Below are 16,970 nucleotides of genomic sequence, written 5' to 3' on the forward strand. Positions count from 1 at the left end.
TGCAACCAGATGTCAAAGCAATCCTTATGCCTAATTTGAACATAACTATGTAAATCCAATAGCTTTAGAATGTTTCTTAAAACAATCAATGCCATCAAACAGAATTTCTTAGTTTCCAAATATGTCTGCAGCATGTTTAATCTTGCACAGATTATTAGGAAGGATTTCTGTTTATCTATCACGTAGGAATTTGTGGACTAAATATAATTTCATAATTATTCAGTTAGGCATACAGTTGTCCACTGTAATGCAAAACAAATCCTGAACTCTCAGTGCCTCATTGACTTATTCTGCTTTCAAGCACCACTGGTGGAAGGCGACCAGTTTCTAATTAGAAAACCTTTGTTGCCTCACGTGATGTCTGCTCCCACTTGTGGTTGAATAACATTACATTGTGACCTCATTACCTAGTTTAATACCTAGTGTTGATTCTTATAGTTCCATTTTCTTCCCCCCCCCCCCTTTTACGAAACCGTAACAAGATGTTATGTTTTGAGATTTTTGTTGTCCTTCTCATTTTGTTATCCTTATTATTTATTGACGTGTTTGACAGTTGTGTGTTTCTCTGAATAATGGTTTTCTATATTTTTTTTTTCCTTTTACAGCATGATTATTTAAAAAAAAAAAAAAGACAAAATAAAGTTCTCTTTCAAACGGCCTCACTTGCTTTGAGTTTTACTGCAATGGAATGACAGTTACTCTTGAATGCAAAAGAAATTAAATGTGTTTTGAAAAAAAAATATATGTTACATTATTCCTCTTCAGAATCCTATAAAGACTTAATTTCTAATAAGTAGAAAATAAAATGGCCGGTGGAGGTAGACGGGGTTCAACTAGGGGAACTGACACTGGAGGACATGGACGAGGTTCAGAAGCAGCAGCAGAGGCCGTAACTTGGGGAGATGGCAGCCGATCAAAGATCTGACGGATGGAGGTCATGACGTCAGAAAGTAATTGTGAATGTCTCACTAGCACAGTTTCATGACGTTGAACCAAAGACTCATGTTGAGCTATGGTAGTGAAGAGATCCTGAGTGCTGGGTCCATAGTTTGGCTTGGTGTTTCTGTCAGAGCCGAGGCTCGAACTTGGGTCTCTGGTGTGAAAGTCAGATACTCAGTCCTTGAGCCACTGGAGGATGGTGAACCCAATAGTAAGACACACTTAGAAGCAGTTGAGATGCAGCAGGTTTAATGAAGCAAAAACAGAGAAATTAGTTCTCAAATAACAAAAAAAAAAAAAAAAAAAAAAAAAAGTCCAACGATTGCAGTCTACAAAAATATTCCAAAAATCCAAAGTTCTTAAAGCAAAAACACTCCAGAGGAGAAAATCTACAAAAATCCAACACAGAGAGGAAACAATCGAAGGGCAAATACTATAAGAAGCCGCAGACTACATAACACTTTCTCAGGCAGCTGTCTTAGAAGAACTAAACACCAAGCAAAGAAATTGAGAGACAGCATCACTTAAATACATACAGTTAAATGAGACACATGTGAACAGAATGACTCTAATTACAAGTGGAGTAAGCTGAACAAGAGAGAGCAACATGAGGATCTCTAGAGGCCAAAACACAACAAAAGCCGAAAATACTGACAGCTGTATTAACTTGTTGGGAGAAAACCGGTAGTTTTGTTATAATAGCCTACTGATCTGTTTGCAATGGATACTATTTTTATAGTGTGATTGTTCATAGTGATTCATAGATAGTGTTTTTTTTTTGTTTTTTTTTGTATTGAATTAAATGTGAGTTGTATTAAAACCATTTTGGGTCAGTTTGAGTCTCAAACATTATCCTATAATTATTAATAATAATGGGTACGGAACCCACAACATTTTAAAACAAAAACATACAAAAGCTCATTGTAATAAATTCAGTGTCTTTTTTTTTATTATTCATAATATGACAGATTTCAATGATATTTTCCCACTGAACTAGACAATGACCGCGGTTTCCATTTCAGAAATCGGATCACCTGAAAATAAAGTCTTGACATTTTTAATAGAAGTTCATCTTTAAAAGTAATAAAAAAAAAATTAATTATCCATTGACAGTCAGTGGAGAATTACTGTGCCAACATTGGATAATTACTATGTGAGTTATATGAGTTTTTGGTTCGGTATGTTTGGAATACCATAATACTCATCCTATTTTAAAGTGCTGTACTGTATGCAGTATGTACAGTGTGTATGCATATTTGGCAATTGTGTAGTAAATAACCAGAGAACAGAGAGAAGAAATAAAATGCAAAACAGGAATAAAATACAATATACTATACAATGATTATCTAAGAAGACATATACACTGCGCTAGAATATGCCTACTTCCATACTATAAAGTAGGTGAAAAAAGTATGTGAAAAGAGTGGTATGTCCGAGTTCATAGTATTCAAAAAACAGTAGGTGAAAAGTACCCGGATGATCTGCTACCTGCGCTGATATTCTGAAAGCCATATTTTCAACAGTTGCAAAGTAAGTCCAAACCAAATATACCTAGACAATTTCAATCACAGTTATAGTTGTACAAAATTAAGAAATGTGAACATTACACGGAATTCTGTGAGATCATGTTGGGATTCAAGAACGGTGTTTGTCTTATTATGGATGTTGCTGTCATCCCTCTCCACTGGAATCAAACTAGGAGAAGCACGTGTTGGTTTAGGACCTTTTACATTTTGGTGTTGGAAGGTAGATGACGCAGCATTTCTAATCAATGCCATTACACATGGCCATAAGCACAAGATCAACAACACCAAACAAACTACACAAATTACCATCATCATCACATTTTCCACATTAGTAAATATACCTTTAAACCATCCCCATCCTAAAGAGCCAGAAGTTATTTCCCTATCTGTCAGAGTCTTTGACATGAAGGTCAAGTTCTTGATTCCTTCTGAAATTATATGTCCGTCTTCATCATTTTCGGGAATGTAAGTGCAGGGTTTAAATAAGGTGTGTGATCAGTGTGTGCGTGGGATCAGGTGTGCGTGTGTTTAGTGCCTACAGCTGTGTGCTCAATTAGTGCAATGGATGATGGGAAATTGAGTCCAGTGTGCTGTGAGAGTCCATGTGGTGAGTGGGTGACCTCTAGTGGTGAATGAATGGGAGTGCAGACCAGATTCGTGACAGTTATAGTGTATCATGTAAATATGTCACACTCACAAAAATGAATTTATTACAGATAATCAATATTAAACAGTCCCCCTCTATTTTCATGTAATGCAATAAAGTTTCTGTTGTAAATAACACCAGTCTTACAAACTTAATACAGCAATACCAACATATATTTCTTAAAAGTATCACTAGGTTCTAACATAATAAAACATGAAATAATTAAATATTTAAACTTACTCCATTCAAAAAAATAAATAAGTAAAATTATTATTATTATGTTTTTTTTAAAAGGCAAAGCCCATAATACCCTGCTAGAAAACTCAAAACATTAAGAACATAAATCTCTTCTCACAATGCTTGTATAATCCACAATAGACACTATCATTATACTATAAATCTTTGTATAAAACACAGCATCAATAAAGCCAATTAATATCATCACTGCATTGCAAGTCTTCCACACAAAAGGGTTTGAACCAACGGGTACAACTCCAATTCATTCTGCATCTTGGTCCCTTAAGAAAAAGAAAGAGAAAGAGAAAGGTTAAACATCTCAATTGTAAGAATTTCAATTTGAAGTAAAAGTGAAGATAAACATGCATACCATCTTCCATGTGTCCTTCTTTTTTTGTTTATTGACCAATTTTCACGCTTTAGTCCACGTGTCCTTGAGAAATGTTTCTTTTTTTAATGAAACGGGCTTACATAATGAGAGGGTAGCTAAATTTGGGTCGCTACAGGTAAATTTAGACAATATGCCACAGACCTCGTTCTGAGTTTGGAGACGATTTAAAAATCATAAATACAAAATATTTCCCGGTAACTGCATACCTCTACCTGTTGTGGATTGTTGTTGTCCTTCTTTGATGTAAATGAAGGCCGCCACCATCTTTGATTTAAACACTGCTATAAGAAAAATGCGACACGAATCAAGGCTTAAATTCATCATTATTAAGTTAATGAAGATATTACCTGCCAGTGGAGACGAAAACGCAGCATTTAATCCCGCGCTGGCACAAAAATTAAGGTAGTTGTTCCGATGGGAAAGCGTGACTGGATGTAAACAGAGTTATTAGGATCGCAGAACCGATCACCGGTGATCACCGCGAGATGCATGCCGGTTAGAAAAGTGTCCGAGTTACGTCCGCCTTGCTCTGATGTCATGCTGACGTGTGCCAAAAAACTCTCGTGACGGCGAGGCGGCTGTGTCGGATTGTGCAGTCGCGCAGTTGCTCTCCACCGACTGCGCTGATCAAAAGCATGATGGGAAATGACTGACTGACGACACACCATAATGCTCATTGGTTCAGACAACCGTGATGCTGCATTCTCTTCTAAAATGTTTTATTTTTTTTAATCTGATTTCATGCGATTATGTATTTAAATTGTGCATGAATATTCCCAAACTCTATGACAGTGTGATCTCTGTGTGAGATATATGATTGTTGTCATATTTTCTATACAAATCTAAAATACATGTTTGAATTAAAATAAAAATGGAGGATAAATACGCCTTTTATATGGAATTAAATAGCAAGCACTCTGAGTGTCTTGTTCATCATATTTATATTCATATAAAAGCAACAGAACTGAAATTATATCATGTTTATCAGCAGCACAGCATATCCCAGTCAACACGTGAGGTCACGCGATGATCACAGTGACATCACACCATTCTCATACGGTGATCCTCACAGTGTGAGTAATATATGAGCTCATTGTGAACTCAAAATGTTGAGCAGGTTGAGAGGAGGCAGCTCAAATATCAGTCGCTGGGGGACATTCTACTTCCTGTTTCTCAACACTATCACAGAGATATCACAGTGCTCTCACATGATGAGCTCATGAGTGCACGCCCAGCTAACAGATTTCTGTTATAAGATGCAAGTGAAACATATGTTACCATCGTGGTGAGTAGTGTTTGCTTTAGTTGGGCTCTTGACCCTTGACTTTATAATGTTATATATTTTTGGGGCTGCTGTAACTGTGTTTGTAAAGCACATTTGTTATGGCAAGAAAACCAAAAGAGACTGCAACCAGGTGATACTGGTTTGTTATTGATGATAACACAGTCGTCACCTACACTCAATATGCAGTCTTGGTGAGGTTTTATTAATCAACAGTTTCTAAATATAAAAGCTCTGTGATTATACAGTATAGGACCCAGCAGTCTCATCAATTATGAAGGATAAAAGCATAAGACACAAACATTATTAACTATCCTCTTATTTAAAAACAAAGAGAGACATCAAGAATCAGTGTATGAATCTCAACAATGGTGACAATCAAAAGTTTCATGTTGCAATGCATGCTGGGTACCTAGTATCTGTGCAGTGAGTGCACTTTGACCTCACTTTAGTATGAGCACACAGTGAGGGCACTGTGAGGTTACACTTTTAGCTCACTGTTACCTCACATTGTGACCTCATCACGAGTATCCTGTGAGATCAGGGTGAGATCACTGTGAGATCAAATTGTTGACTGGGATGAGTGAGAATAACGCGATATCTGCCTTTGATCTCGTTTGATCTCGTTCTACTTCGAGATGTCAGAACTGTCCATCTTGACTGCGCTTATTTCACTCCTCCCCTCACTGTAGCCGCCTACTCTCGCCTACATTTCAGGCGAGGCGAGGGAGATGGTCCTCACTGCAGAACACAAGATCCAGGGGGTGGAGTTGGTTCTAGATCCAACTCCTCCCACCTTACATAGACCTAAACCTACCCGTCTCCACCCCCTGATCCATAAACCCACCCATCCCCACCCCTAAACCTACCCATCTCCACCCCTAAACCTACCAATCTCTACCCCCTGGATGTGGATCCAACTCTGCCCCCTGGATCTTTTGTTCTGCAGTGAGGGGCTACTGAGGCGAGGCGCATCTCAAACAAGCCTATTGGCACCACACATTGGCTAAAACAGGCAACGCACCAGGGTTGCCAGGTTTTCACAACAAAACCAGCCCAATTGCTACTTAACACTAACCCAAAACTAGCCCAATTGCATTTCGAGGGGAATCCCCTGGTACAAAATCGCCTTCTGGTGGGGTAATACAATTTTTTTTGGCAGGGTTCCCCAGGTAAAATTCGCATTTTAGGGGATAAATATCACGTTATTGGGGTCGCTTAAACCCGCGGACATGAAAAACAACCCGTGGTAACAGTGTTAAAGTAGCCCAATTCCACTGGAAAACCGCGGACTTGGCAACACTGCAACGCACACAAGAGGCTTGTTTGAGTTGCGCCTCGCCTTGCCTGAAATGTAGGTGACAGTAGAAGGCTGCAGTGAGGGGAGGCGTGAATAAAGCGCAGTCAAGACGTTCTGACCTCTCGAAGTGGAACAGATACCTACGAGATCAAAAGGCAGATATCACCTTATTCTCACTGATGTGCTGTGTTGCTGATTATCATGATGTAATTTCAGTTCTGTTGCTTTTATATGAAAATAAATATGATGAACAAGACACTCAAAGTGCTTGCTATTTAATTCCATACGAAAGGCATATTTATCATTAATTTTTATTTTAATTCAAACATGTATTTTAGATTTTTATAGAAATATGACAACAATCACATATCTCACACAGAGATGGCACTGTCATAGTGTTTGGGAATATTCATGCATAATTTAAATACATAAACACATGAAACCAGATAAAAAAATAAAACATTTTAGAAGAGAACGCAGCATCACGGTTGTCTGAACCAATGAGCATTAAGCTTTGTCGTCAAGTCAGTCATTTCCCATCATGCTTTTGATCAGCGCAGTAGGTGGAGAGCAACTGCGCGTGACTGCTCAATCCGACACAGCCGCCTCGCCGTCGCCAGAGTTTTTTGGCACACGTCAGCATGACATCAGAGCAAGTCGGATGTAACTCGGACACTTTTCTAACCGGCATGCATCTCTCGGTGATCACCGGTGATCAGTTCTGTGCAGATTTTGCTCATCTAAAAGGTCTCTGCAGGACCTGATTGGCTCACGTCACAGTAAGGTTAGAAGTGAGGTTAGGCCGTCCTTTTCATCGCATGATTTAAAAACACCCCACGCCTACAAACATAGAAACGGCCACGTTTATAGTTTTTATTGTTTGACGTGACAAGTTGAACGGTGTGTGTTTTCCATACTGCACACCAGTAAACGGACAAAAATGAATATGAGTAGTTATGCCTTGACAGTATTTTAAACAATAATATAGAGTGTGCAGTGCCACAAACAGTTAGCAAATGGCCCTAGATGTTTTAAGGGCATAACGTTAAACTAATTTAACACTGAAATGTATTCATCTTAACATCAAAATAATGTACATTCCAATGCATTCACAAGATTGTGAATGCATTGGAATGTACATTATTTTGATGTTAAGATAAAGACTTGACCTGATGTCAAGTGCCCTTGACAATGAAATGTGTTTAAGAATACAAAAGCGGTTTTCTGTTTTGGTGTATTTTGTAAAGGTGCAATAAAAGGTCAGTTTCAAAAGCATTTTTAATTGAGTTATTTCTTTATTTTTAGTATTATTTTTTATGTCAGGCTGTTAAAGAGCATATAGAGCATATTCCTGTATTTTGTGGAAAGAAATACATTTCAGTGTTAAATTAGTTTAACGTTATGCCCTTAAAGCATCTAGGGCCATTTGCTAACTGTTTGTGGCACTGCGCACTCTATATTATTGTTTAAAATACTGTCAGGGTTTACCGAATACATGTGATGAAAAGGCATGGACAATGAACTTTGCAGCTTGACCTCACTGCATATGCATTTGTAGGAATTTCCCTTTATTAGCTTAAAAACCCGCAAGGCACTTTATTTCCATTTTTAAATATTTGCTTCAGTTTATTTCAAAAACAAATGTCTTTCCGATCTGATATGTGATGGGAAAAGAGAGGAGAATGAGTTTGGCATAAGGCAGATTTGAACTCGGGTCGATCGTATCGTCTGCCATTGCTTAATGCCCTAAGCCAGCTGAGACTTTAGTTAATTTGTTGTATTTTTGTAGTGTTGTCTACGCCAACCAGACATTGGTGGGTGGAGCTAATGTAAATGGCCTCTGCCAAGTTGTGAAATATGAAATATGTGCAATAACGATTGCAGAAAAATAACATGATGTACAGAAATCGATTTCAATTGTACATTGATTTGATTTTATTGACAGATCAATTTTTTTTTGTTTTCCATTAATGCAACTTTTATGTTCCAATGGGCTGGTGGCTGAATCCTTGTCGAAGTAACTAGAGGTTCTTGGTTCAAACCATAGAACGCGACCTCGTAAATGTTTTTTTTTTTTTTTTATCATCATAAAAACCAAAGATGTTAATCCATGATTGTATATCAAGAATACAAACACGTTTGTGTGCATTTTAATTTGTGATTTCACCACAACAAATTCAGGGTCTCTGCAATAGATTGATTAATAATACTTGGCAATAGACTGATTGAAGCGCTCCTCTGCATGAACTGTGAAGACTGCACGAGCACAAGGGAACACTGACTGTTGCCTTCAGCCACTGATAACGGCGGCAACAAGCACGTATGTTTTCGGAAACAACACATTCCAGCGCCTGATCGCCTCTTTAACAAACAAATGATATGAATGCTCTGCTCTGCTACCTAAAGTCGTTACTGGGTACATTCGTGCAGCGAGGTGTTTCAAAAAGTGGTGGGGACAAAATCGCTCCTTGGCAAAACATAGTGGGGACGCCTCACACGTGCCACCGCAAATTACGCGTTTTCTAATAACACATATTATAATCAGTTAAATAGCTGACTAAATGTAGGCTACATTTGGTGTCAATGTATGCGTTTTTATGGAAATTCACAGTTCTGATCAAAATGGGATATGACTAAAATTCTACTGTTTTTTGTCTGTAAAACTAAATTTTCCCCAACTCTAAAAAAAAAAAACGTTATATATGAACGTTTTTTTTAAGGACATGTAAGGTTAATAATACATAACAATTACTTTTAATTAAAGGAAAATGCAATTTTTTTTTTCAGTAACACATATAATCAGTTGAACAACAGGTAAAATGTACATTTGGTGTCAATGTATGCATTTTTATGGAATTTCCCAGTTCCTATCAAAATGTGATATTACTGTTAAATTCTACTGGTTTTTCTCTGTAAAAATACATTTATTTTTTACAGTGTAGGAATCTGTGGACTGAATGTAATCTCCTAATTATTCTGTTTAGTCCACCATACTATTCAGGTATAATAGTCCACTATAATACAAAACAAATCCTGAGCTGCATGGGCTGTATGTATGATTGACCAACCAACAGCCTGCTGGTTAGCAGAGCAATCATGTAGTGGTTATTTTTCACCAGTAGAGGGGGCTGCAAGACACACTGTTTACTTGGTCTTGCGCCGCTACCAGAGTCATGAAGAACTTAACCTGGGCTAACAGTGAAGCGTTATTGTCATTATCAAAGGAGACACCATTATCCATTTTAGGTACTAGGCACATACTAACTATTCATGTTAAAGTAAAGTAATACTGTTTACATGTACGACATAAACAGATTCTGAACAGGGTGCGGGATTGTGCACACTTTTAAACGTTAACGCAACTTCACAACGAAGTAGGCGATCCATTTCTGAAAACACAGACATAAAATAGCATTTAAAAAGTTTTAAAAGTTGTGATTATTCTGTACAATATTTTAATTTTTGTAATATGATTCTGTAAAGTTATAGTTTTGTTATAATAGCCTACTGATCTGTTTGCAATGGATTCTATTTTTATAGTTTGATTGTTCATAGTGATTCATAGATAGTGTTTTTTTGTTTGTTTTTTTTTTGTTTTTTTTGTATTGAATTAAATGGTAGTTGTATTAAAACCATTTTGGGTCAGTTTGAGTCTCAAACATTATCCTAATTATTAATAATAATGGGTACGGAACCCACAACCATTTAAAACAAAAACATACAAAAGTTCATTGTAATAAATTCAGTGTCTTTTTTTTAAATTCATAATATGTCAGATTTCAATTATATTTTCCCACTGAACTAGAAAATGACCGCGGTTTCCATTTCAGAAATCAGATCACCTGAAAATAAAGTCTTGACATTTTTAATAGAAGTTCATCTTTAAAAGTAATCAAAAAAAAATTAATTATCCATTGACAGTCAGTGGAGAATTACTGTGCCAACATTGGATAATTACTATGTGAGTTATATGAGTTTTTGGTTCGGTATGTTTGGAATACCATGATACTCATCCTATTTTAAAGTGCTGTACTGTATGCAGTATGTACAGTGTACAGTGTGTACGCAGATTTGGCAATTGTGTAGTAAATAACCAGAGAACACCTCGTTAAAAAAAAAAAAAAAAAAAAGCAAAACAGGAATAAAATTAATACAATATACTATACAATGATTATCTAAGAAGACATATACACTGCGCTAGAATATGCCTACTTCCATACTATAAAGTAGGTGAGAAAAGTATGTGAAAAGAGTGGTATGTCCGAGTTCATAGTATTCAAAAAACAGTAGGTGAAAAGTACCCGGATGATCTGCTACCTGCGCTGATATTCTGAAAGCCATATTTTCAACAATTGCAAAGTAAGTTCAAACCAAATATACCTAGACATTTCCTGTGCAATGACAGTCATGTGGAGTGAAATAAACAGCTGTTGATTAAAATGTTGCCCCATGACACTGTAATAATGTGTCATTTTATGACAAAGTTTTACTGGTATCAGTCAGTCCATTCCAGTAAAAGTCATTCTATCTGTGATCAGGCCCTTTAAGTTAATTTTTGACTTGTCATTATATAAAACAGGTTTTGGGAGTTTCTGTTCATCTAAATGCTGTAGCTATGGATTCAAGAACAGTGTTTGTTTTATTATGGATGTTGCTGTCATCCATCTCCACTGGAATCAAACTAGATGGAAATGGTTATGTTGACATAATAATCACAATCGGTTCGAAAGTTCCACAGGATGACAAACTTATTGATAAAATCAAGGTAAATATTGCTTTTTTTTTGTCTATTTAGTAAATTTGTGCTTTTAGTTTAGTGACTTTAGAAGATTTTGCTGTTTAAATGTTGCTGTTTAAACATTTAAAACAGACAGGAAGGTACAGTATATAATCCATTTTTGTTGACAGAATTTGTGAAATAAATTAAAGCACAATTACTTATTTAATAAATACACTCATTCAGTTTTTTCCCCTTCATTTTATCTCTTCACTTTCATTCTGACAGGACATGGTCACTGAAGGGTCGGTTTATCTTTATGAAGCATTGGATAAAAAGGTCTATTTCAAAGAAGCTACAATCCTAGTCCCATCCCACTGGAGCAGTAAGGATTTTTCCAAAGCAAGAACAGAGTCCTTTGAAAAAGTACTGAGCATTATGAAAAATATGAATTTGCAGTCACTTCATTCACATATGATGTTGCTGACACAATTTCTATGTCAAACACAGGCCAAAATAAGAATTGATAATCCAGCACGTGATGATGAACCATACACTAAACAGTATGATAAATGTGGAGCTGAGGGTCAGTACATTCATTTCACCCCAGAATACCTCCTGATGACACATTCATCCAGCTTTACGGCTCAAGAGGTGAATGTTTTTAACTTCCTTCAACATTTATGAATTTATCTTGAAATAATAAGACATTTAAAAGATCTATAAATCCAGTATCCTGTTCGTTTTATTAGCAGTTTTTTTTTTCTTTTTCAGGAAAGGTTTTTGTGCATGAATGGGCTCATCTGAGATGGGGCGTGTACGATGAATACAGCAAAGATGAGCCATTCTACTACTCTAATCGTATTGAAGCTACAAGGTTATAAACTCTTAATAAAAGAAAATATCATTAAAATGTCAATTGAAATTAGAAGTACTATTGATTTCTTGCTTATATTTAGGTGTGGCAAAAAAATTGAAGGTCAGTTTTATGAGGTTACTGCTGGAGGATCTCTTCAATCGTGCTATATAGATCCACTAACTTCACTACCTACAGAGAAGTGCAAGTTTTTTCCAGACAGAAATCAAAACACAGACAGCTCCTTAATGTTCCTTCCGAGTCTGGATTCTGTAAGTACTGAGTTTGCATGTTTCTATACATTCCACAATATTATTGTAGAATCTAGTAAATTAATTAATCTTTTTTTTTTTTCTCCTTTTTTTTTTTTTATTATTATGCAAACAAACATAGTATTTACAGGTAACAAATCAAATACAAAATAACCAAGGTCAACAAAACATACATGACAGCCAACATGATTTGTGTGAGCGAGTGTGTGTGTGTGTGTGTGTGGGTGTGTTTGCGTAGTAAATTAATTTATGACGTGGACCAAGGAGATTACACACTGCTCTCTTCTATTTGCAATGTAACTTAGATGTTAATTCGCACAATTAATGTCTACATCAATTTCATTTTTTTAACAGCTGCTTGAAAAGTCACTTTTGCAAAATATAAAGTTTGAATTGTCATTTTTCAAACTGTCAGGCCTTGCTTTGAGATAAAAATGTTGACATTTAGTGCTTTGAGGACACAAGATGAAGTTCTTCATTTTCTGTTAACCCTTCCTGCCCAGGTCTGATAGAGCTATAATCTGTTCTTGAGTGTGGTGACATATCTGCAATTAAGATATGAAATTTTGTTTTCAGGTGAGCACATTTTGTCGTAAAAATGAGCACAATGCTAAAGCCCCAAACATGCAGAATAAAAAATGTGACAACAAAGCAACATGGACTGTAATATTTGAAGAATCTGTGGATAAAGACACACTTCGTTCTCTAAAACCACTGCAGTCCCCTCCACCACCACCATCTTTCAAAGTTGTGCAGCGAATGCAACGGGTTGTTTGCCTCATCCTTGATGTCTCAGGGAGCATGGCAGTATGCAATAACTGACATTAAATTAATTTGAATGCAAATAAATAATAATTACAATAAATAATTTTGCAATTAGAGGAAACTCTTTTATTTTCACTTATTTTCTAGGGCTCTAGAATTCTCCAACAGCAACAGGCTGCCACACATTTTCTGCGAAACATCATTGAGGATCAAGCCAGTGTTGCAATTGTAACCTTTAGTACTTCTGCTTCTACTCTGAGCCCCTTGACTACTATTGACAGTGACACCACACGAGAGAATCTTATCAAATCATTGCCAAAAGTAGCAAGTGGATCAACAAACATGTGCTTGGGCCTTAGTCGAGGCTTACAGGTGCCAAATTAATTGTACTAGTATGTATCTTGTATGTTTGTGATGTATGAAGTGTATAGAGCTTGTTGTATGTTGGTGATCTTTTTTCTTTTTTTCTTCAAATCTATCAGGTACTTCAACAGGACAATTTGGATGCATTAGGAGATGAAATCATTTTTCTGACAGATGGTCAGGCAACGGACAACATTGATGCTTGTGCTCCATCTGCAATACAAAGTGGTGCCATTATAAGCACATTAGCTTTTAGCAAAAGTGCAGCTAAGGCACTAACAGAAATGGCGGAACAAACTGGTAAGTGATATCAGCACGATTAATAACTCAAAAAATATCATACAACAGCCAGTATATTTTCCAATGCAAAAATTTTTCATGATGAAAATAGGAGGAAAATTTATATATGCCAGTGATGTACTGACCTCCAACCAATTAATGGACGCGTTTGCTTCGCTTACATTGTCAACTGGAGATTACACAAACGAACCAGTTCAGGTTTGTCAAAATTTTGCTCATTGTCCATGATACATTATTATGAGAGTGTCATAAATATTATGAGTATTTTAAACATAATCGTTTTCATTATTCCTTTAGCTAGAGAGTATTGGAGCAAGAACATCTGATTGGTTCAATGGGACAGTATCAGTGGATCAGACTGTTGGGAACAAAACCAGCTTTGTAATAATCTATGAAATAAGTTATCCTAGCATTTACATACAGTCACCAAGAGGATCAATATACAAACAGACAAATATGAGTCATGATGGATCACTAAAAACAGTCACTCTAAATGTTCCAGGAACTGCAGAGGTGAGACAACCTTTATCAACTAGTTACAGTAGTTATTAAGTTTTGTAGTTCAAACCATAAACATGAAAAAAAAAAAAAGATTACCATAAACACAAAGAAAGGCTATTGGACCAAAGGATTTTGATAATCATGATCAAAATATGTTCAACAACAACTTAAGAATTGGGAGTTTATTACTTATAATTTAGCTACACTTTTTGCACTTAAATAATGCACTTACAGAAAACTTTCCTCTAACCATTACCTTGAACTTTATTGCTTTTATCATCTTGTGTTTTGTAGCCTGGTGACTGGAAGTACAGTATCCAAACTACAACAAATCAGGCTCTGACTATAACAGTAACGAGTCAAGCAGCACAAGCTGATGTTCCTCCTATCATTGTCAAAACCCACGTGAACCAGCAGTCCAGTGACGGCACTAAACCCATGATAGTGTTTGCTGAGGTTAGTCAGAATTACAGGCCTGTAATAAATGCTGATGTTTGGGCTACACTGGAGTCGGAAACTGGGTCTGTACATACATTACAACTCCTGGACAATGGAGCAGGTAAATTGCCCATAATTCTTCTTTCAAGTGTGCACTCAACATAGAATATAAATGAATAACCAGTAATGTACATTGCCAAAATGTGCCCAAATAAATAATTTACAGGAGCTGATGCTTCTCAAGGAGATGGAATCTATTCCAGATATTTTACAAAGATTGTAAATGGAAGAAGCAGCTTGAAAGTAAGAGTGAAGAATCAAGATGGACAAACCAGATTCGCGGTCCAAAAAAGTAGTGGTGCCCCTTACGTACCTGGATATGTGGTAAACGGTAAACCTTGAGTTTTTTAATACTTTTGTCAGGGACAAAAGTTCAGAACGAAGCCAAAGCCAAATTACACATAAAGCCACTTGTTTTGTTCCTGAATTGATCTATTTTTGAACTAATCAGTTGAGTGAATGATTCAATATGTGCATTACATTTGACCTTAACCTGAGATGTAGACTCTGGGATTATTGAATTTAATCAGTTCAAAGTGTGGTGTGTATGCTGAAATTCACAGGTATAAAGTGCACAAAATCACAATGCAGCTATAATTTTTTGATTATGATTAAATAAGATCACAATAATAATGCACATCTAATATATAATAATTACATTTATTTTAATATTAATCATTGTAACAAACATTTATCACTTAGCTGACTGTTTTCAAATAACAATTTATATTAATTATATACACAGATATATTACATAAACATATGGTCATTTATATTATAGTTATTCACATAAGTATATTGTCATTACACCAGCAAAAAGTCCAAAATTAACACATTTTGTCAAGTGAAGTGAACTTCAACAGATATCCTGTGTTCAGTGAATAGAGTTGTAAACTGTGGATCCTGTCAATCGGAACGCAACTTGTGAGTTTTGTTTTTAAATGAAAAGTTTCTTGAATAAATCATTTGAGTGAATAATTCAGTTACACATTCATAAAGACACCTGTACCAATGTAACAGCAGAAGGAGTCACTTAATTAATGCACAAATTGGGACTAAATGTTTTAAGAATGGCAATATAATTGGCTATACATCTGTTTGGTGGAAAAAAGTCAAACAGAATTCAAGCAAGTGGTTTTCAAACATTTCCTTAACCAACTCGCATGAGATTTACTCAAGTGAATACTCTAATTCCAGGTGTAGTGCAGCTGAACCCTCCAAAGCCTCCAGTTTCTGAGGAACCACTTGAGGTCGGAAGCTTCACCAGAACAGCCACCGGAGAGAGTTTTGAGGTGAAACTTTCAGGCACATCTCCACCAAATTTCCCTCCAAACAAAATCACAGATCTGATTGCTGAGATCCAGGAGGACACTGTGCTTCTCAACTGGACAGCTCCTGGTGAGGTCCTTGACCAAGGCACAGGTAATGCATACAATTACTTTATCAGTATTTAAAATACAAGATTTTTCATTTCTTCACTGATTAAATAGAATTTGTATCTTTAGATCATGAAATAATGTATCTTTATTTGTCTTGCATTGCACATTTCTTTTCCTTTAAGCTAAAGCCTATGAGATCAGGTGGAGCTTTGACCTTGATATGCTTCGAGACAGCTTCAGCAATGGTCATGTAGTCAACACAGCTGCTGTCTCACCTCACGAGGCTGGATCAGCTGAACAACATTCATTCAATCTCAGTTTCCCAATCCAAAATGGCACCACACTCTTCTTTGCATTAAAGTCCGAGAATTTAAATGCGAAATCTGAAACCTCCAACATTGCTCAAGCTTCAAAGATCCTGCCTGGTCCAAAACCACCGGGAATATCAAACCCAGGCATGAACTTGACAGTTCTTGTCATTTCTCTGTGTGTGGTAACTATGGTCATATGCTTTATTGTTGCTGTAACCACATGGGCAGTGAAACGCAGAAAACTGTCTGTCTAAAGCAACAGCTAATGCAAACATGCCATTAATCAATCCTTATGCCTAATTTGAACATGCACATCCAACAGCTTTAAAACACACAAATGAATAAAAACTTTTCTGTACCACAAAAGGCATGTATTAAACTTGCATTGTGATGATTAACATTTAAAACACTGCTTGGTTAATTTGTTATTTGGATTTCAGTATTTATGCCCTGGTAAATCTGCACAATGGAGATAAATCCATAATAGTTTGTAATATGTTTTTTTTTTTAAATAAAACTGTTATATGCTGTTTGTATTGGTGAAGTTTGTAGTTACATAAACAAAAGGCTGAGCCACTCTGATGTTTTCATTCATCAGCCACCAATCAGTAGCTCCAACAATCTGCTTCCTCATTTTTAATTATTTAATGAAATGTACATGAGGATGAAAACATAGACCATTGTTTG

General features: G+C 36.2%; 1 protein-coding gene across 1 annotated transcript; it reads left to right on the top strand.

Moving 5' to 3' along the window:
- Positions 1 to 10,091: 10,091 nt before the first annotated feature.
- On the top strand, positions 10,092 to 16,749 carry LOC131520562 (calcium-activated chloride channel regulator 3A-1-like). The gene is given in 16 exon segments (XM_058744894.1): positions 10,092 to 10,680; positions 10,901 to 11,086; positions 11,327 to 11,464; positions 11,549 to 11,657; positions 11,660 to 11,692; positions 11,813 to 11,915; positions 11,998 to 12,166; positions 12,743 to 12,973; positions 13,079 to 13,303; positions 13,414 to 13,594; positions 13,686 to 13,792; positions 13,892 to 14,107; positions 14,390 to 14,654; positions 14,760 to 14,924; positions 15,791 to 16,015; positions 16,155 to 16,749. Coding segments are annotated over 15 exon segments (2,700 nt in total). The 5' UTR covers positions 10,092 to 10,680; positions 10,901 to 10,936; the 3' UTR covers positions 16,538 to 16,749.
- The last annotated feature ends 221 nt before the right edge of the window (positions 16,750 to 16,970 follow it).

The sequence above is a fragment of the Onychostoma macrolepis genome, chromosome 15 (assembly GCF_012432095.1).
Source record: "Onychostoma macrolepis isolate SWU-2019 chromosome 15, ASM1243209v1, whole genome shotgun sequence".
Classification (NCBI taxonomy): Eukaryota; Metazoa; Chordata; class Actinopteri; order Cypriniformes; family Cyprinidae; genus Onychostoma; species Onychostoma macrolepis.